At 44.3% G+C, this 25,594-nt stretch overlaps 1 protein-coding gene across 7 annotated transcripts in view; it reads left to right on the forward strand.

The window, feature by feature from the left end:
- Positions 1-25,594, forward strand: part of LOC128330709 (pleckstrin homology domain-containing family M member 1-like) — a 47,734-nt gene that overhangs the window by 19,730 nt on the left and 2,410 nt on the right. For 6 of the 7 annotated variants that reach the window (XM_053263942.1, XM_053263938.1, XM_053263937.1 and 3 more), the window contains 7 exons: positions 496-1,128; positions 3,608-4,052; positions 12,651-12,891; positions 13,067-13,990; positions 15,677-15,822; positions 17,322-17,515; positions 24,942-25,005. In XM_053263942.1, coding sequence (XP_053119917.1) covers positions 496-1,128; positions 3,608-4,052; positions 12,651-12,891; positions 13,067-13,990; positions 15,677-15,822; positions 17,322-17,515; positions 24,942-25,005 — 2,647 coding nt within the window. The remainder of the gene's footprint in view (positions 1-495; positions 1,129-3,607; positions 4,053-12,650; positions 12,892-13,066; positions 13,991-15,676; positions 15,823-17,321; positions 17,516-24,941; positions 25,006-25,594) is intronic. The other variant, XR_008310219.1, reaches the window with a different exon arrangement.

A 25,594-nucleotide genomic window follows, 5' to 3' on the forward strand; every position in this document is an offset into this window, starting at 1 on the left:
TTCCAAAGCTAAATTGCTGAAATAGAAAAAAATTCAGAGGGAAATCAGGAGTCCATTTTGTGTGCAAAAAGACTATGAGCTTAGTTGTACTGAGAACAAATTCCTGAACTATGCATATGCTCAGAGGCACCCTGTTCTTTAACTGATGTGTTAAAGAACTCATCCCTTGAGCCGCTATTTTGCATCTAACTCCGATTGGGATTTAAACCTTGGGATTTTAAAGACAAAAACAAGTAGATTCTGCAAGCCTGAAGTCTGCCAATCCTTAAGATAGATGATATCCAGCTGATGCAATTGCCTGTGTCTCATCACCTCATAATCTCCTGGTGTTCTTCCCTTCATTCTGTTAGTCCTTTGAGAGTGCATCACACCCTGCCTTCCCTCAGGTTGGTTGCACCTACAAGCAATACCCAGACCACCTTGCTTTCCACTCCCCTGTGGAGTTGCAGCTTTAACAGGTATCTCTCTCGTTTTCCATCACTTTCCCCTCTTCAGAAACATAATTTCTGAGCTGGAACACTTGGATTTCATCAACACAGACGTGGGCCGCTGTCGTGCATGGCTGAGGCTGGCTCTGAATGATGGCCTGATGGAATGCTACCTGAAACTCCTATTCCATGAAAAAGCCCGCCTCTCTGAGTATTACCACTCACCAGCCTTGCTGCTGGACACAGAGGAGGGTGAGTTCCTCCTGAGTTACCTGCAGGGCTTGTCCTCCCTGGCGTTTGACCTGTCCTACAAGTCAGCAGTTTTGAATGAATGGACTGTCACGCCTTTGTGCTTGTCAGGCCTGTGCCCAGCCTCAGAGCTCGTGGACCCCCTTGTGGGGTTGGAGCCCCGAAGGAAGGAATCGCTGGGCTCCCTCTCACAGTCTTCTGGCTCTGATGAAGCCGAAACTCATCCTGCCATCCTGCCTGTCACTAAAAGCCGACAGGCAGATAATAAACTCACAGCATCCAACCTTAGCATCAGTACAACAGGTTCCTCACAGCTCTCTTCTAGTCTTGGCTCAGACAGCCTTCCTCCTGGAAGCTTCACCCAGAGTCCTGACAGAGGTGAGGAGCCCGTTTCCGATGACTCTGAACTTGGCATGGCAACAGCGAAAGACTTGGACCAGTCCCTTCAAGAGTGAGTATGTAGATAAGAGATATGGACTCTGCTTGATCCAGGCCATGTAAATTCCATTGTAGTAATTGTTGCTTGTGGGGGGCGGTGTTGGGGGTTACCTTTTTATGACTGGCAATTTTTATGACTGGCAGTTATATCTATATGAACTATAAATATATTTTATATATATGTTTATAAATACCAATTACAGTATTCATCAGCCCAATTAAACATGTATAAATTGCAAAATCAATAACACATTGATACAAAGCATAAAAGCCAAAAATTGCTGGAAATCATTTTCAATGTGTCTAGGATGAAACGTAGCTGGGGATGTCACACTTCAATTCTTGGTACTTGGGTGCCATTTTTTAAAAATGGGACCTGAAAAGGTGGGAGGAGGATCTTGTTACTTTTGTATTATTTGCTTCATTGCTGTTACTACCGTATTTCCCCGAAAATAAGACAGTGTCTTATATATATTTTAGCCCCCAAAAATGCACTAGGGCATATTAGCGGTACATCAGAAATTACTGCTAGGTCTTACTTTCGGGGTAGGTCTTACTTTCGGGGAAACAGGGTATTTGCTTTCCACTGTGTGTGTTTTAGTAAATCTATAAACTGCAAAAGCAGCAGATAATAAATTATGCTCTACTGATAATGCAGTTATAGTGTGATGGTTTCTCTTCTGGTTTCTTCTTGAACAGTCACTGATACAGAAAGATACTGTCCCCAGTTCTGATAATGCTTGAACAGAGCTACAATAACCAATCTACTAAGTATATTGGACAGGTTACTTGTCAAGCCAATCTGACCGCCATTTATTCTGTTCATGGTCATGTCACTGGCCTGGTCTGGAGTCCGTTTGCTGTAACTGTCTTTCCACTCAATGCAATTGAAAATATTGTAGCTATGTATGCCTTTTCATCTTTTCTCAGTGTGGTCATTCACCAATAATGCAAGGACAGGTATATTGGAGAGCAGCTTGTGGAAATGCCAACTGTGGAGCATTCTACAGCGAATTGAGAAATACTTTTCAGAATTTGTTCCACTGGGATTAGGCGGTGGGACTGTTGAAAAAGCTACACACTTCAGACACTGAATGCGTCAATTCATGAAAACCAGCTGAATTGATTAATTCATTTTGTCAGTCTTCTAAGTTATATCTACTAATTGCACCAAGCTATTGGCAGCTTGATGCACTGCTGGAAATCTTCATTCTATTTCCCTTTACCCATTTTTGTCACTGTCCCTGATTTCCTTAAGTTTTTCTCTCATGCTGCTTGTAGATGGGTCTGCAAAATGATTTCAAGCAGTCTTTATATATTCAGTGCTGCCACTACAGAGCCAGCATGGTGTAGTGGTTAGAGTGCTGGACTAGGACCGGGGAGATCAGAGTTAAAATCCCCATTCAGCCATGATACTAGCTGGGTGACTCTGGACTAGTCACTTCTCTCTCAGCCTAACCTTCACAGGGTTGTTGTGAAAGAGAAACTTAAGTATGTAGTACACCACTCTAGGCTCCTTGGAGGAAGAGCGGGATATAAAATGTAAACAAACAAACAAATAAATAAATAAATAAAATACTGGTATTCCACCATTCCTGTTCCAGTAAGTAGCTTTAGGTCAGGCTATAGATTCCTTTAAACATATAGATTGAGCCTTCTGAGCGCGATATTTTAAAAACAAAAATAGCACAGGTGAGAGTTGGCAATCAGGTCTTTGGCTTGGAGGAAAACTCTCCCCCACCTCCATAGTCCTGATCTAGAATGAACACTCACATCACACATGCTATTTTCATTTAAAAAACAAGCATGGAAACTTAAACTAATGTTAAAGTAATGTAATTCTGGTTCTATTTCCTCATCTTGCCTGAATTGGACTGTGCCCATGAATGTTTTTCAGGCATTGTCTATTTCAGTTCAGTGAAATTTTGCAGATTTCCTCTGACCTAGGGAGTCTCTAGTGCTCCTCCCATCCAAGCATTCCTTACAAACTGCCCACAAGAAACTAATGAGGAACATCCTTGACCACTACTTGCTTGCAGTCCAGGTGGTTCATCAGTAACTTCAATATCTGTTTCTTAACCTGAAGAGGCACATGATCTGTTAATATCGACATCATTTAATTTACAGTTTTGATGCACATTTCCTATAAAACTTTCTTGTGTATGACAACAACCTTCACCATTCCACTTCAATGAAAGCTAAAATTGTTTTCTCTAAGCATGTTATCTAATTCAGTAGCTAGAACTAGCATGTCTGTATGCATGTTAAACTGGTCATATTAAAATGCCTTATTTTAGGGTGGAATTGGTGTAATGGCCGCTGGCAAAGTATGTGGTTATATTGGGTAAGTTGTATGTGACTGAAGACCATGTGGTAGATAAAAGATTATTGCACACTTCACCTGTTGTATCCATGTAGGAGAGAGGGAGATACGGTCGCCAAAGACCTAGTTTTCTCACTCTTGGATTTTCTTTTCTTATTTTTCCTTCAAGTGTGTTAGCAGAATTCAGCAGAGCACAGAGACAGTCAGAATCCTTTGGAGAGAAGCAAGTTCACATCCTGCCTGACTCTTCCCCATCACATTGCCCCTGTCCTGTTGCCAGTTCCTGCACTGCACATCTTCCTTCTACTGTACCAACTGAAGATCCTGCTGACATCAAACCACCTCCTACCACAGCAAACTCACAGCCTCTGAATGCAAGTGACTCACTTAAAACCAGTGAAGTAGAGGAATCCTCAATACCTGTTAACCCTGGGATCCAGCAGGCCTCCCAGGTAATCATACCATGCTTCAGCAAAAGAGAAGCAGATGCATCCCAGACTCATCACAACATCAGAAGAGAAACTAAGACTAGGATCGACCAAGTTAATGGCCATGAGAGAAGCCATCTAGAATCAGGACAACTCCTCTCACCAGTTTCACCACCTGCTTGTCCGGTAGGAATTGCTCTGCTTTTCTTTATACAGGAGAACCTCGTTGCTCGCGGGGGTTCCGTTCCTCACCTACTGCTGCGAGTAACGGAACCACACGTAACGAGGCATTATTGCTATGGGGAAAGGGAGGTTAGGTTCCAAAGTGGAGGGGAAATGGCAAAATAACTTACTGTAGCATGCTCCACAGCCTATGTATGTGCCTAGGAATCCCTCCACGTGCCCAGGAATGCCCCGAAATGCGCCTTCAAACCATGAAAAATCACAGGGGGAAGTCCATTTTTTAAAAGAAAGGAGCCACAAAATGGCTCCTGAAGGCAACATGGTGGGCGAAAATGACCTCCGCAGTCACTTCTGGCCCTCTAGGAACTGCAGATATGTGGGTTTTAACCCTTTCATATCCACAGATACTGAAAATGGGTGTCAGTGTGTCACCCCACAGATACGCGAAACAGCGAATAACGAGTTTCTTCTGTATTTCTTTCTGCAGAAATAGTTCAGTGGGAAAAGCTGTTGGGAAATCAAAATGAGAACTAAATGCTGTATGGCTTACTCTCTCATGAGCATTTATAAGCAATGGCCCATATGCTTTATTAGCTAGCAGTAGCCCTGGAGAGAGGGCAGATTAGAGGTCCAGCAAAGCAAAATTAATATGGCTTCTAGTTCACAACTTGCCCCCTCCAAAAACTTCATGAAGTCCATTGAGACGCTGTTAACATCGTCAATGTTATATTGGTTTTTAAACTGAAAACTGAGCTTTCATACAGCTATGGTGGCAAATGTAGAAACATGAATGTTTTGCTTAAAATTTTCAATAACTAGTAGTAACAACCTGTGGGTGAGTGATAAATGTGTGTGAATTAGTGTGTGTATTTCATGGCTTCTTGGCCAACTTTGGAATGTTAGTAGATGGTAACAGGCTTTTAAGAATAGTGAAACCCGGTGTGACAAGTGTTGGTATAAGCCTGTGTCCCAATATAATTCCTTTGGGAAAGTTCTGTGGATGGGTTTTGCTCATGTTCAAGATCTGACTGATCACTACTTCTGCGTGGGGTGAGGGTCAGAATGGCTAGTACTTTTGGGGTTGAGATTTGCCTTCCCCCGTGGATATGTTGTATGGGGTTTTTCTGATATCCTAATCTGACTTGTATTTCTAGAGTGTTCTATTTAAGTGCTTGCAGTCTTTCACATTTACCATCTTTGTAATCCTTTTACCATACTATGTAAGGTATTATCCTCATATTAAGAATGTAGAGGTGGGATGAGAATTGCATTTCATTGAGAAGGCCTTGCCAAAGGCTACTCAGTGGATTAATGGCCGGTCTGAGATTTGAACGCTGGAGCCTTGGCCTGATAGCTCAATCTCACCCAACACTATTCTATAAGCATCATTTGTATTGCAGCTGTTTTCTTCTTGAGGTACATTGTGTAGATGGATGGAGCCAGTTAGACTAAATGGCCATCTGGTTCCTAACAGCTCTTTGATTTTCAGCAGTCTCATAAAATTATGTGTGTCATTTTGCAGGGCCAGCTAGGGCACTGCAGTAGACATTTGTGGTGAGGAAGACATCTTACTCCCAAGTCAGATGAACAGCACATCTGGGGGATTTTAACCTTCTTTTTAATGGTATGGGTTGGCTCACTGGCTTGAGTCATCTGGAGCCATGTGCTCTTAAACAGGGGTGGGCAGACTTAAGGAACTGCTGCTGCTATGATGATTGATTGCCAGAACCTTGGGAGCTACCACCACCAGATAAAAGTTTGAGAAGGTAGAGCCAGTCAAATGGTGGCTTCAGAAGGTAGAGCCAGTCACAAAATAGCGGCTTGTACAAAAATTTCCATTGACCAAAACCCCTGAATTCTAGGATAATTTTGCTGCATTCCAAGAGGGAAGGGAAAGAAACTGCTTTGAGGGGGGAGGAAACTGGAGAAGAATCTATAGAAGAGAAAGTAAAAGCGACTCTGAGCAGGGAGAGAGAGAGAGATTAAAGGTGGCATGGCCATACCCCCACTCAGCCAACCAGCCAGCCAGATTTGCAGTGTTGGATGGATGGAGGGGAAAGTTAGACTAAGTGCTTGGAGAGCTGAGCTACTTCAGATCTGCCCCGAGCTACCAGAGCTTCTGAGCTACTTGCCTGCCCCTGTTCTAAAGGCACCTTTTCTACAAGGGCCTTAGAACTCTGCCTAGGTTACTAAGGACCAGATAGAGAATCCTACCTGACATCAAACTGAGCAGTTGGTCAGGTGTCCACAAGCATCTTGTAACTATTATGAATGAAAGATCTGAAAATTGGCAGAAGCCATTTAGCTCATGAGCAAGGCACTTGGCACTGAAAGAGTTGTGTGATGAAGCAATTACTTTAAAAATCAGCAAATCTTCTTCCTTGACGGTAATCTGGAACTTCCTCACTTCATTTCCATTTCCCCCTGCTATGAATGCCTCCAAAGGAAGGAAGCCTTTCTCATGGCTGGCTGATAGCTATTCTATATGTCTCATGCACATGTCAACAGGAAGTGATGTCATCCTGTTTAGCTCACCCTTCTTGAATACTATCTGCTCCACAAAGTTTCAGAGGTCAGCCCTTTTGAAGACTGAGAGATTGCTGGGTACTTCAGTCCTAGCTATGGAAGGTTCCTTGGCTTGGAGTCCCAGAACCAGCTGACATAGTCCTGTGGCGAGATTAGTGAACTGAGATTTGGGAGGCACAAGTTCAGATCCCAGCTTCACTTTTGATTCATTGTCTAGCCACAGGAGGAAAAACGAAAAAGAAACAGTGCAAAGTGTGGAGACAAAGGGGCCATGAAAAAGATGCCAATAATTGCAAAAACACAAATTGTGCTGCATTTAAAGATCCCGAGATCTATGTGGAGGAAATGAACAAGACACATATATCCATTTATCAATACCTAATGATGCTATATTAATAGTCTAGAGTAAATAGATAACAATAACAATTAGTAGTCTAGAATAGCTAGATAACAATAGCAATTATCTTGCAGATAGTATGTGCACATGCATATGACCAAAATATTGCATCTCAATGAATAAGACAAAAGTCATAATAAAAGATAAATGCACATTCAAACCCAAACATATAGATATTGCAAAAAACAACATGAATATGTGAAAAATATTGTTCTAGTCTGTATAGAGAATAAATCTGTATCAAAAATAAATGAATGAAAATCTTGCAGTAGTGAAAAATCCTTAAATGAGTAGCAGTGACACTGATCTTGCAGGTACTGCCTGCACATGCATATATTAAAAATATAGCATCTCAATAGATAGGACAGAAACTTCTTCTAATTATAAGAGTGAAGTCTTGCCAGGATGAAAAGAGTCCTTGAAAAGAGTCCTTATAGGCTAGCCTGGGATTCTTAAGCCCATTTCGGATAGTCCTTCATCAGAGAACAGAGACATTCTGTACAATAAAACAAGCACTAACAAATCTCCTGACCAACAACTTACATAGATAACCATAATGATGTGAATAACATCCTCCCCCTTATGCACAAACCAATACATACCACTTTTCCTCCTCTCTGATCTTGAACAACAATAATGGCCCAATCAACCAGATCTTTATGGAGGCAACCTTTCCTCCTACACCTTGTTGAGGGGAAAAAAGCTTACTAACTGCCAAGCCCCAGGGCTTGAAGATATATAGCCCAGCATCAATTAAGATGCTTCTAATCAGGTGAAGCCGCCTACAATTGGGTCTCCAAGAGAAATAATGTGAACATTTAGGCACCAGCTGTACAGTATCACCACATTCATTAAGGATGCAGCTTTATCTTGCTTTTCAAATTGTTGACATATCATGCTGCTGAGGCTGCCGAAGCAGTAAACTCAAAAATGCAGCTTATTTTACTTTTCAGATTGTTGATATGTCATGCTGCTGAAGCTGCATCAACAGTTAATCATATAGAATACGGAAACCACTATCTGCATTAACAATTCTAAAGTAAATTATTTCAAATGTTATAAATTACATCGGCATATTTAGTATAAACACCTTCTTCCTAATTATAGGTCTGAAAGCTCCCATGTACGGATGGTAAATGTCAACCTGATGTGTACAACCGACCTTCAACAGTTAGTTATATGAATAATATGACAAGATGAAAGAATTACAAAAACACTGACATATCACATGCCGAATTAAGCCCATATGGGATAATCGTGTTCAATCTATATATAAAAGTGGATTCCATTCTTAACAGTAATTGTTCAACATTCTCATGCCCAAATTTCTTTGGTTGGTATTTATAAATTATGCTGAACCTGATGTCTTCAGGGGAATGTTGGAAACTCCTGAAATGTTCAGTAAGAGGTGCTTCCAAAACCATATGTTTAATTCTAGAACGATGTTCAAGGATTCTAGTCCTAACTGCCCGATTGCTTTTGCCCACATATTTTAAACCACAGGGACATGTGATCATGTAAATGATATTTTTGCTCCTGCAAGTGGCAAAAAATAATAACTTGAACATCCGTTTCTCCCTGGAAATGTATATTTCATCAATTTCCACAGCCAAAGAACAAGCGGCACAATGGCCGCAGCGATAAAACCCTGATGGAGTCACATGCGATGATGGAGTAACACATATATCTGCTTTAACAAGATGGTCTCTGATGTTTTAAGTTCTTCTAAAAGCAAAAATTGGTGGTGACGAACACCCCGGAATATTTTTAACAATACGCCATTCCTGGCGAATAATATTTTTGATCTTAAAACTCAGAGGTGTAAAGTCTGAGGACCATATGAGGTGGTTTGGTTTTTTTTATTATTATAAGATCTCACTTCCAACAGCCATCTCCTCCTTTTTCTGTGCGCTTTCTTTTTGGCTGCAGCAACCACCTGTCTCGGGTACCCTCTGTCTAATAGATGTTCCGTAAGTATTTCAGCCTCTTTTTCAAAATCAGAGTCATAAGTGGCATTTCTCTTTAAACGTAAGAATTGACCATACGGGAGTCCTCTGCGCAAATGGTCAGGGTGCCAAGATTCATAATGGAGCAACATGTTCTTATCCGTTGGTTTACGAAAAAGTTGGGGAAAAATGGACCTGTCACGTCCTATATTGATGTAAGTGTCCAAAAATGCTATTCTATAGGGATCCGAAGCCAAACTGAATTTGATAGAAGAATGAATTGAATTAATCCATTGATCAAATTCAGTAAGTTTTCTGCAATCCTTAAAGATAAAAAAAATATCGTCAATATAGCGTTTGTAAAAAATTATGTGCTCAAAAAAGGGATTGCATTCTCGAGATAGAATAGTGGCTTCTTCTAATTCGGACATAAAGAGACAAGTAAGGCTGGGAGCCATTGTATTACCCATAGCAACCCCCTTCTGTTGAAGGTAAAATTGTTCGTTAAACCTAAAAAAACTTTCCTCCAAAACAATGTCTGCCAACTCCATAATGAAGAAAGAGGGAGGGTCCATGTTGTCCCGTTTGTCCAAAAAGTTTTGAATTGTAATCCTGGCTTCATCCAAAGGAATGTTGGAATACAGTGACACTACATCCAAAGTAACCAGTATGCATCCTTCAGATACTTGCATCCCTTCCAATTGGTTAATAAGATCTTTTGTATCTTTTACATATGAAGAAATATGAGGAACAAAAGGTCTGAGAAATGAATCTACAAAAACAGATAATGGTTCCAATAAGGAATCACAGCCTGACACAATAGGGTGGCCGGGAGGAGAGACCAAACTTTTATGAACTTAAGAAGTATACAAAAAACCGGAATGCGTCCATAGGGTTTCATCAAAAATTTAGCAAGAGACTCTGAAATAAGATTTAAGGATACCCCTTCTTGCACCACTATTTTAATCAAAAATTTGATTTTATCAGTGGGGTCATTGGGGATCGGTTTGTAGGTGGTGGTATCTGATAATATGCGGTCAATTTCCTTCTGATAATCCTGAACATTCATAATAACTACCTCTCCCTGTTTATCAGCTGGCTTAATAATAATGGACTTATCTGATCTTAAATTATATAATGATTGCCAGTCCTGTTTAGAGAAATTATTATAACCACTTCTACCACTCTGTATATGATCTTCCTGTAAGGAGCTGATTCTAGTCTCTATTTGCTTATAAAAAACTGCTATAGCTGGGTCATCAACGTTAGGACAGAAGGTAGACTTAGTTCTAAATCCCATTTTATCTGGAACTCGAGAGTCACCAATTTTTTTTCGTAATTTCAATAATCTAATTAGCTTAAATAACTCTTTTTTCAAGTTGAAATCATTGTGCAAAGGTTTTTGAACATAATTTAACCCCAAATTAAGGACCCGAAGTTCCTGTTGGGTCAAAATCCAAGAACTCAAATTAATTACGGCATCTTTCTTCGCAAACGTCGTCCCCTGTCTCTCTGAAAAGGAAGTTGGGCATACCCTCTCTTTGTTTTGGCAGCCTGATCTAATCTATTTCGTCTGGCAAAGCACCAGCTGTCTTCATCTGATGTATTTGGGGAACCCTCATCAGTAAATTCGCTATCAGAAATACTTAATGGATCTCTCCATCTAACTGTTTTCCTTTTACTCATGGAATTCATCCAAAAGTAAACGTTGTCTTTTTCAAAATCCTGAGAGTCACGGTTCATTTTCTGAACCTGAAATTCCATAAGTTTCTCTTGAAACTTGGTTAAATCTGCCTCTAAGTCATTCATCTTTTTATCCAAAACTTCAGAAGAAAATTGCTGATTAATATGATCCTTTAAAGAAATTGTTTTCGCAGTAGCTGTTTTCATTTCTTGTGATGACTTTTGGATAAGGAGGCGCATCAAGTTCAGAGAGCATTTATTCAGAATGGAAATCCAATGATGTTTGAAATTCTCATCATCAAGAAACATAGCTGGGGCCTTCTGAATATGTAATTCCCTAGGAATTTTATTTTTTTGACAATATTGTTTAAGCATGTTGGAATGATGTTGTAATTTAACAGATATCCGTTTTAATCCACAAAAACTATTCCATTCTGAGAAATCTTGATTGGATGACATAATATGGTCAGCTGTAGGGATGTACACGGAACCACAGAAGCGTGGTCCGGCACTGGGGAGAGTGTCTCTTTAAGGGTGGTGGTGGTAGTACTTCCCCCCCCCCCCGCCGCTCTTCCCCCTCCGGCGCTGGTGCATTTAAAAATCTTCTTGGGGTGGCAGAGTTCCTCCCTGCCGCCCCTGCCCCTGTCATTGTCCTTCTAAGCCTTAAACGGAGTACAGCTAGCGGCGCGCATGCGCCCTGCACACTGCGTGCGCTCGTCTCCGCCGCTGATGCGCGCATGCTGTGTGATGTATGCGGCGCACGCCAGCGGCGGAGACGAGCGTGTGCGCCGCTAGCTGTACTCCGTTTAAGGCTTAGAATGACAACCACGGGGGCAGGGGCGGCAGGGAGGAACTCTGCCGCCCCAAGAAGATTTTTAAACGCACCAGCGCCAGAGGGGTATGATCGGTGGGGGGGAAGTACTACCACCCCCCCTTAAAGAGACACTCCCCCGCCCTTCCGAACCTCCGGACCACCAGACTTCCGAACCGGTCTGGAGGGCTTTTAAATTGTGCTTGAACCGAACCATGCACACTACTAGTCAGCTGGCAGTCTGCCTAATATATGATCCCTATCCTCATCTGTAAAAGCAAACGTGCTCTTGAGGGCATCCATGGCCACAAACAATGAGGAATGAAAGCAGATGGATGAAACACAAACACTAAGCCTCAGTTCCTTATCTATAAAATAGGTACATTAATGACCTGCCTCACAAGGTTACTGTGAGTGCAAAGAAAATGCCATACAAATCTGAATAAGTATTTCAGATTCCTAGGCACCAGCATCAAATCTCTGTGGAGTTCTCCATATAACAGGCTTTAGCGTGAGTTTTCTGTAAGGCTTTACTGCGGACTCAAAGTTATCCCCAAAAACCTGAAGCAAAAAGTGGATTTTTAAAAAAACCCTGGATATAAACCAGGCTGCACTCTTAACATGCAGTGAATCGTGTGTGAAGTGCTCCCTGGTAGCTCACAGGTACATCAGGGTAAATCTGCCTCATATGTAAATGCATCCTCTCCATTCTGGAAGAGATGCGAGCTAAAGGGCTTTAAAAACCCTGTGTGGGGAACTTCTGTGGGATCTGGTGGCTGGAATTTTTCCAGGCATATCAAAAGTGCTATATACATTATTAATCATCCTGTGTTCAGTGGTAGGGATCTGCCCCCAAACTTATGAAAAAATACTCAAGAAGACCTCCCTTGTTGGTGAACAACAACCCTCTTCTAAATCCAGCTAAGCCAAGGGTTATCAGTCTCCCCTATTCAGTCCTTCTCACCTACCTCCGCTCTTGCTCATCAAATTGTGTTTGATGTAATTAATTATGTTTGAGGACTGTAAGCCCTCAAAACAGGAATTGTGTGTCACTTCTATACTGCCACTAATGTGATTAAAACAAAATGAAAAGACCTGTGCCAAAAGTAATTTGCTATGTGTCTGGAACAGCATAGCCTCACTGAATTGAACATAACATCTGTGTAAGGAGCCACCACATTTGGATGCCGACTCAAATAATAAATGTCTCCCTCTCTTTTTTTTTGGTTCCTCAACAGAAAACAAGTTGGATCACAGAGGATGATTTTTACCTTCCTTCTCCTCCTGAAGAGACAGAAAAAGGCCTTGCCAACTCACACAGTCCCTCACCTGAGAAGCCTTCTGATGGCCAATCACTGACAGCAAGCAATACCCTGGATCAGGGCAAGCTTCATGTGTCGTCATTGGAGGCCGCGAAACCCAAACTGTCCCCTGAGCGAGAATCGAAGGGCTTTAGTGTGGTTCATCGGAGGCAGATGGGTAACTGAGTAATGGTACAGGGTGGGGAAGATGGAGAGTGGGAACAGTATGGTGGCTCGCAGCATTTGTTGCTGCTGAAGAATCATTGTTTCTTTAACCCACCTTTGCTGGAGGTTGCCCCAACACAGTTCTCCATGTCTCTATAATTGTCTTCTTTTTCCTCCCCCCTCCCCAGGTCTCTCTAATCCATTCCGCGGCCTGCTGAAGCTGGGAACCCTGGAGCGGAGGGGGGCCATGAGCATCTGGAAGGAATTCTTCTGCGAACTCTCACCCCTGGAGCTGCGCCTCTTTGTGGACAGCGAGGAACGGGTGTGCATGGAGACCTGCTCCCTGCTCCGGTGCGAGTCGCTGGGGGTGGCTCACAGTGATGGCCGCTTTGAGCTGGTCTTCTCGGGCAAGCGGCTGTGCCTCCGGGCCTCCTCTCAGGATGAGGCAGAGGACTGGCTGGACCGGCTGCATGAGGCTCTTCAGAAATGCAAGCCTCAACAAGATGAGGACTGGGAGACTCTGGAGTGCCCAGAGGCAATAGAGGACCTCGAAGCAAACTATACTACTAATGGACCAACCAGCAACTTATCTGCCTTCTTGCAGTGTGGCGGAACTGGTGAAAATGGGTTGGACTGGACATGTGCCTTGGCACCCGAGTCTGATGCCGTCAAAGAGTCTGTTCTGTACCTTGAGACTGAAAGAATGTGGGCCCCTTTTGTATTCTCTTTGTCCCTGGAAGCCTTGAAATGCTTCAGAAGCAGGAACGGTGAAAAAACACTGAGCAACAGCTATGGGATTGAGACCATCCAGGACATCCTGCCTGATGTGAGCCTGGGTGGCCCTGCCTTCTTCAAGGTCATCACCTCAAAAGCGGTGCTGAAGCTAAGGGCCGAAAGTGCAGAGGAGGCAGCTGACTGGAGAGACTTGGTCCGCCGAGTGCTGATGTCCTACCTTGAAACTGCTGAGGAGGCACTGACACTCGGAGGCAACCTGGACGGGAACTCACAGACAGTCTTGAAAAACACTGTCAAGGAGAATGGATTCCTCCTGCAGTACCTGGTTGTCATCCCCACAGAGAAAGGACTGGACTGCCAGAGTTTCATATGTGCAGGTAAGGGAGTAGCAGGCTGGTAGCAAAGAATGGATGGGATCAAACTTTCCCTCTAAGGGTGCCAGATTGTCTTGAAGCAGATTTTGTCAAGAGCAGAGAGAGCTGGAAAGAGGCATCAAGGAACCTCCATGATGGTGTTTCTAACTTAAAAACAGCAAGAGACTCTTGGCTTCCCCCCCCCCCCTTGTTAAAATCATAATTCTGTTCCTCTTATTCTTTTGCCTGATAAAATTGAGGAAAGTCATAAAAGATCTTGTGTGGGTCAACTGATGAGAGTGACTGTTGAAGCAGAGTGCCACCTAGTCTACCAGCTGCAAGTTTGAGGTTCTCCTTGTCATTTTGCAGAAACAATAGCACAAGAAGGGGGTAGAGGGGAGAGAGAAGGCTAAGAGGAGGGCAGACTGAGAAGCATGCCTCTTGCATTGCGCACCACACCCACCTCCCAAACACCTCACTGATGAACCTCGTTGCTGTCTGGGCCTAACGTGTCCCTTTTTGTTCATGCGTCATGGCTTGGAGTTTTCCTTTGCTCCTGCAATACACATTGCTCTCCTCTTCCATCTCCCTTTTTTGATATTCAGATCCACCAAATATCCAGACACTATAACTAGGATAAACTTGGAATGCTAAATATTTTCTGAATGGGCATCTATCAAAGGATCCTTTGCTCTAGAGTTCAGGACTTAATTATCCTAATGAGGTTCTCCCCATTTTATGCTTGGGAACCTTTCCAGTGACCAGAAGCACTTTCTACTATTACAGATATTTATACTGCTTTTGAACCAAAGTTGTCAAAGCAGTTTACATAGAAGAAGAAGAAATAAATAAGAAGAAATGAAAATAGGGATTGCACAAACAGAGGTTCGTGCACTGTTTCGGCTCCAAGGTGATGCCGGGGGGTGGGGAGTGGTGAGCAGCACCTTCATAAGGGAGCACAGCAGATCCTTACCTGCTCTCTGCTGCTCCATGCAGCTTCCTGCTGCAGTGGTGCTCTCCCCAACAGCCCACATGCAGCAGCATGTGTGGACGCCATTCCCGTGGTCAGCAAAGTATTGCCGCTGCTGTTGGGGGCAGCGCTGCTGCAGCAGGAAGCTGCATGGAGTGGCAGAGAGCAGGCAAGGACCTGCTGGACCCCCTTTTAAAGGTGCCGCTCACTGTCCCACCTGGGCAATGCCTCGGAGCGCCGAACCAGTTCAGCCCTCTCCTGGACCGGTTCAGTGCCTTGTGCACATCCCTAAATGGAAGTGCAGAGATCATGTTACTCAACAGAGATGGCCGTGGATATTTTGGTGCTCAGACGGAACATCCAAATGATACTAGTTATTGTGGTCAAAATAATAATAATAGTAATAATAATAATAAACAATAAACAACTGACAATTTGCTGCTCTTCAGTGACAGGGCTGACCCCTGGTCCCAGTTTTCGGAAGGGATCTGTCTTCAAACCACAGCCTTCCTGGTGGTGATGGGGCTATTGCCAACTCAAGTGAAGCTTGAATCCGGGTAACTTCATACTAATCAAGTGATCAAAATGCACATCCTTGACTAGTCTGTCATCACAGCTAGAAATGAAAAAAGTGGGAAAGAGGAGGGGATTCTGGCTTGGAGCTTCAAGGCTGAGACCTGCTGCAGAGGACCAGTTTGCCACATTCTTAGAGACTTTACTGTTTGTGCTTCCCCTTCTAGGCTGCTCCAGACAGATCGGCTTTTCCTTTGTGAAGCCCAGGCTATGTTCATTTACAGGCCTTTACTACTGTGACAATTGCCATCAGGATGATGAGTCAGTGATTCCTTCACGCCTCATCCATAACTGGGATCTCAACAGGCATCCGGTATGTCCAAGCAGTATGGGAGAAGAGAGCCTGGGGCATGGACACAATGCTGGGAAGAATATAATACATTTTGAGTCCCCACCACTTTCCAGTATGCCTTGTGTACAATACTTGTGTCAAAACCCAGCATGAAGACTAACTGCCCTGCTGCAGTCACAAAACTATTGCAGACTCCAGTTAGTTTCTTAAAAACAAATTGCTTGCCTTTATTGTAATGGAGGAAAGCCTGAAGGTACATGTAGGTTTAGTTTAACTATCTGGAGATCTGCTTTCAGTCCTTCGTCCTCAGAGTTTCCCATCCATATCTCACCTTCTACCTACAGTGTCAAGTGACAAATTAGGAACTACAAAATTGCAAATTCTAACAAAAGAAATATAAATTTGATGTTTTAGTCCATGTATGCTAGACAGAGCATAGAAGCAATGCAGTCCCTCAGAAGGGTGGCGATCTAGACCTTTGACACTGTGCATGACTGAAGCTTGATCAGCTTCTGCACCATTATACACCCTAAGTTGTATAAATTTGCTTCATCTGCACAACTTACCTTGCTTCTGATAGTCATGAAGTAGAACAAAGAGTTATGCAGCAGGGTGCTAAAGGCCACCCCTATTTTCTTTCTGTCTATCTGTCTATCTTATAGTAACAAACCAGCATAGAGTGTAGGGCATAAAAATACACGAAAGGTTATACGTGATAGGAAGGTTTAAAAGGCATAAAAGACATTAAAAGGCATAGAAGAGAGATTAAAGGCATAGAAAGGCACAGAGAGGGATGCAAGACATTAAAAGGCATAAATGCATGAAGCCACCCCTAGCTATTTGTTCAGCCCCTTTGCTGGCTTCTGAGATTTCACTAGAGATTGCTCACACAGTACAGAGCCATAAGAACTAGGACTCCCCCCCGCCCCCGCCCCCCAAAAGTAAGCTCAGATGCTTAAAATGGTGAATTCTGTGCTCACTTGTATTTCTGCTCACTTGTATAGCAATAGCAATAGCACTTACATTTATATACCGCTCTATAGCCGGAGCTCTCTAAGCGGTTTACAATGATGTAGCATATTGCCCCCAACAATCTGGGTACTCATTTTACCGACCTCGGAAGGATAGAAGGCTGAGTCAACCCTGAGCCCCTTGGTCAGGATCGAACTTGCAACCTTCTGGTTACAGGGCAGCAGTTTTACCACTGCGCCACCAGGGGCTCTTGTATGACGTGATTGTGGAGGGAGGGAGGGAGGGAGAAAGAGAAATTGTGGAGATACAACCACTCTCTCCTCCAGATCTCTCCTGGACTGGCAGAAAGAATTTCTGTCTTTCCAATGGTAGATAAGGAAGAGAGCAAGCAAGAATTGCAGATTCTGTTCTTCCATTCATAGTTTTGGGGAGACGTTAGTTGGAAATTGGAACCTTTGTCAGCCCAAATTAAGGGCCATTCCATCTAACACCTCTAGATATCGCACCAGGACTTTTACAAGTTGTCCACATCCAAACATGTCTCTTAGGTCTGTCGCCAAGTACTGAAGTTTCTGGCCCAAATTCAAAGTCAGCCCTTGATCGACTTGAAGCTGGTGAACGAGACCCTCTACGACCATGTGGACCACATGAGCCACATCTGCAGGAGCCGCGAGAAACTGAAGCTCCTTGGGGACTACCTTGTCCTCTGCCGTAGTGGGGCCCTGAAGGAGATCACCAAGCGGTGAGTCAATTTTTCTTTTTTAAAACTTCCTTTTTAATTCTTTCTTTTAAAAATTCAAACAAGAAATCACAGGCTGTTCTTGTAAGAACTAATCTGCTTACTTTCCTTTCACTATCCCTACAACTGGACTAAATTTGTTCCAAATCAGTTAGGCAGTTCACAAATTAGCCCATTTGCACCTCACACGTTCATGCATCTGCCATCTTGACTTGGGGTGGATGACAACATCACAAACTATGTGGACACGGACACACACACAAAATGCTGCATGATCTCATAAACCTACTGGGTTTATGAGCACACACCTACTGCGAGCACACACACACACAAAATGCTGCATGATCTCATAAACCTACTGGAAAGTAGGCTAAAAACAGTTGTCTTCCCCACATGCTATGTTCATTCTTTGAAGGCTGACATTTCCAGATTAGTTAGTACACATAACAGGTTCGTTTAAGACACTTAATAAAAATGTATAGTTTTTTATTTCGTCAACATATTCCAGTTCACAGGTTTAGGTTCTAGATGAGTAATCATGGTCACCAGTCCTTCATGAAGTGGTCTACTTTCTGCCTCCCCTGCTGAGATCAGACGTGTTGCATTAACTTGTCCATTATCACCAGATCCCGAGATTTTTTCATCCAGTGTAAAGCAGAGAGTCTTTGCTGTGTAGGATCCACCTTCCCTCTGTATCTGCTAGGCCCCAAATCTTCACCAGCTATGTCTCTTGTCCATTTTCCTAAATTGAATGAGGCAAAGCAGCTCTTGTGCATGGGAAATGGCATATCATACAAGATGTCTGTTCCTAAGGATTTAAGCTTTCATCTTTTATATGTAAAACATTAATACCTTACCTGTATTTATAAAGCCTCCAGGTAGAGTAAAGAGCAGGTGGGATATTGAGCAGGACCTCCTTTGTTGTGTTCCAGAAGAGTTATTCTTCCGGTGCCAGAAGATGTATTCTTGGGTGTACAGGGTGTGTTCTTGGAGAACAAAGCTAGTTTCTAGCCTTTGTAGGCAGGACTGTATATATTGTGTGCTTTTTTACCTCTTCAGGAAAAGTTGAATAACGTATCGTTTATACTAATTACTAATTATACTGCGTACATCAGGGGAGGCTCAACTGTGGCTACCTTCATGTCGTCTGGTGGCCACCCAGGGATGGGCCTTCTCTGTCGTCGCCCCGAGACTTTGGAATGCGCTTCCCATGGGAATAAGAGTCTCCCCATCTCTAGCGGCTTTTAAAAAGTGTCTAAAGACTCATCTTCTCGGTTGCTGAAATCAAGGCATCTCATTGGGTTATCCTCGCCACGTGCTCCTAGGCAGGACTATGCAAAAACTAATAGAAAGCCTTTAGAGCCCGACGGGGATAACCCTGCCCCAGTTCTTATAGTCCTGCGTTGCTTCTGGCAGGTTTTCCTTCTCTCTCTTGATCAGGTCGTTATTGCTCTTCTTTGTACATTGTTTGGGCCCCCCGTTTCTTGTCTGTCTTTAAAGTTTTTTTTATTTTAAATTACTTGTTTTTTGTTTGTATACTCCTTCCTTCCTTTGTCCTCCCTTCCGCCCCCCTGTCTGTTCCCCTGTGTATGGAGCAAGCAGGGAGGGTTCTGAACGTTCGTGTCCCAAGGGGGCGAGCAAAACCGGAGTTCCCTCAGGGCGCTAGGGCTCCTGGCTCCCGCCTCCCGCCTTTCAGCAGCCCACTAACGGCTATAACCAAGCCGACGGCTGCAGAGATTTCCCACCTCCCTGTTCCTTTCTCGCTGGTCACTGGACCGTCCAAGCGGGCAGTGAGAGAGGTTCCCTTCTTCCTCCTGCCTGTGAGCGGTGAGGGCAGGAACAAGATGGAAGGGGAGCAAGAAGGCAGCCCACCGCAGAAGCGCCTGATGCGCAGCACGGCGGCTGCAGTTACTCTAGCGGCAATGGGAAGGGAGGCCAAGGCACAAGCCGCGTTTGCACTTTTGAACGCAAGATTGAAAGCGGGGGTTGCCAAGCCGCTCGCAAAACCTCCTCCCTCACAAGCCGAGATCAGGGCTATAGCCGAGGGAGTTGAAATGGCGGTGCAATCGGGTGCTTCAGATGGGAGACAAGATGGCGGCTGCACAGAAAGCTCCTCAGAAAAGCCCGCCAAAAAAGTCGGACGTGACACAGGGCAGCAAGGAACTAATGGATCCATGTGTGGTAAGCTTTGTTCATGGGGAAGGGGGTTCTGGTCAAGCTGGCCTAAAGCGGGCTTCCCAGGCTATACCTAGAACTGTGCCACCAGAGTGGCAAGCTTGGCTCAAAAATGCCATTGTGGATACAGTATTCCAATTGAAGCCCACAAAGAAACATAGAAAATCAAAAAAGCATAGGAGCCCCTCCTCATCCTCGGAGAGTTCATCTGATTCTAGTTCCCCTGTGCCTACACCTAAAAAGGCAAAATACAATCGAAAGCACACAAAGAGGGAAAAGAAGCCACCCCAAAAACCAGTGTCAATACATTCCTCAGAACTTTCGGGGGAGGAATCTGGGGTACCTACCCCCAAAGACATTGGACCCAAGGCAAAGGACAAAAAGTTAAAGCTGGTGCCAGTACGGGATGAGGACATCACCGATGGCCCGGGTGGATGAGGCCAGGATCCAGATCGGGACCTGTGCCCAGATAAGGAGGAAGGGGAATGGTCTGGGGTGGAGGATTTAGATCATACTCAGGTCTCACAGCGCCTCTTCTCCCCAGAAGACTTTAACCCTCTTATAACTAAGATTATCACTACCATCGGGCTACAGTCAAAGCTGAACTCTGAGCCAGTTCAGACACATAAAGGGGATTTAGTGTTTCCTAAAGCTAAGCCACATGATATATTGCTGCCTATGACAGATTGCTTTACAGAGACAAAGGAGAGTGGGCTTTGCCCGCATTGAACAAGAAAACTGTTCCAGCGACTACACGCTTCTATTCTTTCCATCACCCCTGTGCCTACACCTAAAAACGCAAAATACAAGCATAAGCACACAAAGGGGGAACAAGTGCACAAAGGAGACCACCAATCTACTCAAACCCCCCAGCACTGATGCGCCAATCGTCCAGTTCATTGATTCCACGGGATGGTGAAGCTTCATTGAAGGATCTTTCTGAAAAGAAGGCGGGATTTGTGTTCAGACGTGTGCATGACAACTCCTCTTGGCAACATGGTCCTCTGCAGCTGCATCTATGGTGGCAAGAGCTAGCCTATTATGGCTTAATGACTTGATTGATGAGACTCCAACTGATCCAGTTTGACTCAGACAACAGTTAGTGAAGCTCCAACGGGCCCAGACGTTTGTTGCAGATACCTCATTGGACTCCATTTGATTCTCCTCCAGGGCATCTATTGCCACAGTTGTGGGTAGACATCACCTATGGTTGAAGGGTTGGCAGGTGGACGTCACTTCATAGACAAACCTATCAGCAGTGCCTTATGATAGCTCCAAACTTTTTGGGGACTCAGCCCTCAAGGATGTGCTGGTGGAGTCGAAGGATAGAAGAAAAGCGATGCCAACTGCCCCAAAAAGGGGGATAAAGCTGCATTTAAAAGACCCTTCCAGCCTTTTCGTCCCTCATTTAGGGGGCGTGACAGAGATTTCAGAACACAAAGGGGAGCATGGTCTCGCCAGCGTTTTCCTTCCAAGAACTTCGCAAACTGGCAAGCCTTCAACCAGGGCAAGCAACAAGGCAAACAGCAGTTCTAACACAGAGGACCCGGCACTGGGGGGACGACTCTCAAAATTCTTTCCCATTTGGGAACAGACTGTAACGGACTCCTGGGTCCTGAGTCTAATCAAGTCAGGATACAGAATAGAAATGAACTCCCTTCCTCGCTCTCGGTTCCTTCCTACACCCTGTTCTCGTTATATTTCCAAACATGCAGATGTAAAATCAGCTATTCAACATCTCCTGGAAATAGGGGCAGTGGAAAAGGTGCCAGCCCATCTAGCGGGGAAGGGCATTTATTCTATTCTGTTTACCGTCCCCAAGAAAGACGGGTCAAAAAGAGCAGTACTAGACTTGAAATATCTGAACAAGCACGTGCAGGCACAAAAATTCCGGATGGAATCTCTGCGGTCCATCACGGAGGCCTTTCAACACAGAGACCTGCTCTCTTCTATCGACTTAAAAGAAGCATACCTGCATATCCCTATACATCCAAAAAGCAGATGTTTTCTACGCTTCAAATACGCGGGGGTCGATTATCAGTACAGGGCCCTTCCATTTGGCCTGCCCTCGGCTCCCAGGGTCTTTACCAAGGTCCTGGCACCAATAATGGCACACCTGCAATTACAGGGCATTCATGTCTCTGCTTATCTGGACAATCTGCTCGTGAAATCTAGGTCACCAGAGTCAGCAACATCTGACCTGGCGGTGACACTGGCTACCCTGGAACAACACGGGTTCCTAATAAACAGGAAGAAAAGCCACCTGATGCCCTCTCACAAAATCTTGCATCTGGGGTGCTTATAGACACCATACAGGACCGGCTCTTTTTGCCAGAAGACAGAATTCGAACTCTGGTCTCAGAAACACAAATGGCCTTCCATGCATGGGAGACACCTGTGCTATCCCTAGCAAGGCTTCTGGGCCTAATGGTGTCCACCTTAGAGGCAGTACCTTGGGCGAGGTTCCACCTCAGGGATCTGCAGTGGTTCCTTTTGCCGTTCCAAGCATTCATCTTGAGGAAGCGGAACATAATGGTACACATGCCCTCCAACGTCTGGATGTCTCTTTGTTGGTGGAGCTCCCCCAACAATCTAGCTCGGGGGAAGAGATTTCTAGAGTTCCCAAGGACCATTGTGACGACAGACGCCAGCAACAGAGGTTGGGGAGCCCATTTTCAGCAGTACTCTGTTCAAGGGAAGTGGAACCCAGAGGAACAGACGCACTCAATAAACTGGCTGGAACTAAGGGCCATCAGGCTGGCCTTGCTCAATCTGTTTCCTTACGTGTCAGACTGGGATGTCTTAATAAAAACGGACAATACCATGGCCAAAGCACATGTCAACAGGCAAGGGGGCACGAGGTCAAGATCCCTATATCAGGAATCAGCGCTTCTGATGTCGTGGGCAGAATGTCATCTGAAGTCAATTGCAGCCCACCACATGAAGGGAGACCTGAACTCAATCGCCGACTGGCTCAGCAGAGAGGACCTCCTTCTAGGAGAATGGGCACTCAATCTCCAGGTGTTTGAACAACTGGCACACAGGTGGGAATGCCCTGTCGTGGACTTATTTGCAACACCTCTCAATGCAAAACTGCCATGTTACATCACTAGATTTTATTGTTGGATGGCTGCGGGGACGGATGCACTGTCCAGCCAGTGGCCAAGAGGTGTCTTGTACACCTTCCCTCCAATTCCGTTGCTGACTCGCGTGTTAAGGCGCATAAGGGAACAAAAGGCAGAGGTCATTCTAGTGTCTCCTTACTGGCCAAGAAGACCGTGGTTTGCCGAACTGATTTCCCTCAACATGGACAAGCTGTGGCATCTACCAGTCATACCGGACCTGCTACTACAAGGACCAGTCCAACATCCGAACTCAGCCTGGTTTCAGCTAGCCGCATGGAGACTGAGCAGCGGCTGCTGAGCAGGCAGGGGGTGATGGAAAAGGTGGCTGCTACCATCCTAGCCTCACGTCGCTCATCAACAAATGAAGTGTACCAATGCACATGGAGGGTGTTTCTCCGATGGTCTTGTCATCACCTTATCATCAGGGGTCAGGCCAACCTAAACCACCGCCTTCAGTTTTTGCAAGAAGGCCTGGATAAAGGGCTAAGACTGAACACATTGAGGAGACAGGCGGCCTCTCTTGTATCTCTCATAACTGGGGAATCCTCAAAGGTTTCAATAACTCAAGATAACTTTGTTATCCCCGCCAGTTGCTCACCGATTCCCCACCTGGAATTTGAACTTAGTACTGAAAGCACTACAGCATCCGCCATTTGAACCCATTAGATCAATTTCTCTGAGACTGCTGTCTATTAAATTAGCTTTCCTGGTGGCCGTAACATCGGCAAGGCAAGTTTCAGAATTGAAATAACTATCAGTTCATAAATCTTATTGTATAATATCACAGGATTCCGTTCGTCTGATACCGGACCCGTTCAGCCGCCCAAAGGTGTTATCTGATTTCCGTGTGTCTCAAGATGTATATTTACCATCATTTTGCCCACATCCAACTCCCCCTCAAGAAAAGTTGTGGGATAAGCTGGATGTCCGACGATGCCTAAAGAAATACATTGCATGGTCTGCCAGTTTCCGTAAGACAGACTCACTGTTTGTGTCATACCTACCGGCCTCTATGGGAGAGGCAGTGTCCTCAAGAACAATTGCAAGATGGATACGAGCTTGCATCTCTCTGGCATATGAGATCCAAAAAGTCCATCCACCTGAACGCATACTAGCTCACTCCACCAGGTCGATTGCAACGTCAGCTGCCTTCACAACCAATGCCCCTGTGCAGGAGATCTGTAAGGTGGCAGTTTGGAAGAACCCATCCACATTTATAAAACATTACAAGTTGGACTTATATGCCTCCCGCTCAGGCGGCTTTTGGGAGGCGGGTTCTACAGGGAGTACTTCCCCAGGAGTAGAGCAATATGTGGGTTCCCTCCCGGAGATGTACTGCTTTGGTATGTCCCAATGAGATGCCTTGATTGCAGCAACCGAGAATGGAGCATTGGTTCCTTACCATGAAGGCTTCTTCTGGTTGCTGCAGTCAAGGCATCTCAGCCCACCGTTTATTACATAAATATATATATATATATATATATATATATATATATATATATATACATATATATATATTTTGCTCTACTATAGGAGAACTACTTGTTAGGATAGGTATGGGAATGGTTCTTGGATTCCAATTCCTGTCTTCACCCGATGTCGTGTTATGTGGTGATGGCACTGCCTTCAAGGCGCATACCTGTGTTCTATCTATGTTGTATTCAGTTTAGTTATTATATCTGGTTTATGTGTGTTTTCTCTTATTAACTCGGCCTATAAGAACTGGGGCGGGGTTATCCCCGTCGGGCTCTAAAGGCTTTCTATTAGTTTTTGCATAGTCGTGCAAAATCGAGGATAACCCAATGAGTTGCCTTGACTGCAGCAACCAGAAGAAGCCTTCATGGTAAGGAACCAATGCTCTGTTTTTACCCAGGCCTTTTAGCTTTTTAACTTTTAAAACTTTGGATAGTTTATTATTTGTTTTAAATTGTTTTTAGTATTTAATTGATGTTAATGTTTTGTTTTTGTTTGTTGTGAACCGCCCTGAGACCTTGGGTTGGGGCGGTATAAAAATTAAATCAATCAATCAATCAATCAATCAAATAATGTCTATATATAAACATCTTGTTGATCAGCTTTTGGAATAGCCTCTTCCTGATGCTGCTCCATTTCTTGTATCTCTTTTAAAGGCTTGATCACCGGCACTACCTCCTGGAATGTCCCCATAAATACAGTGTGGCTGACCTGAAGCAGGTATGAGATCTGCACGGAGGGCGCTGCTCAAACTACAGGCAGAGTTGTGCCCTATGAACATATCCCTGGCCCCATCTTACTTCTTAAAAACAAAGCAGAATCTCTCTGAGTCAACTCAGCAAACCCCAAACAGGCCAACCCTACATTCTTTAGGCCACAGAGTGCCACCTATGAAAAGCAGGAGCAAACAAGATATTGAAAACAGGTCTGTGCATGCTCAGAGGCAATCTTTTCCTTTTATTACTTTGGAAAGTACAAGAGCTTTGGAACTGTTTCTGGCTCAAACTTTCTCTCTGAGCCCTGAGAGAGGGCTTAAATTGAACTCCTGCCACTATTCTATTTAATAGATTTGCATCCTGCCTCTCCAGAATAATTTGGAGAGGTTTATGAGAGAGAAAGCACATGCCTAATTTATTTGTCCATTCTCCTTATTACAAATGCTTTGTTGTTCGGTTGGATCTCCAGATGGGAAGTTGTAAGCCAGCCCTCTGGCATCTTGGTATCATAACTGCCTTGGAAGTGTTCTGCTGACAGGCAGGATGGAAATATTTGTAAAGAAATCTGCCCAGTGGGTTGAGGACTTGCATGA

The sequence above is a fragment of the Hemicordylus capensis genome, chromosome 6, assembly GCF_027244095.1.
Source record: "Hemicordylus capensis ecotype Gifberg chromosome 6, rHemCap1.1.pri, whole genome shotgun sequence".
In the NCBI taxonomy this organism is placed as follows: Eukaryota; Metazoa; Chordata; class Lepidosauria; order Squamata; family Cordylidae; genus Hemicordylus; species Hemicordylus capensis.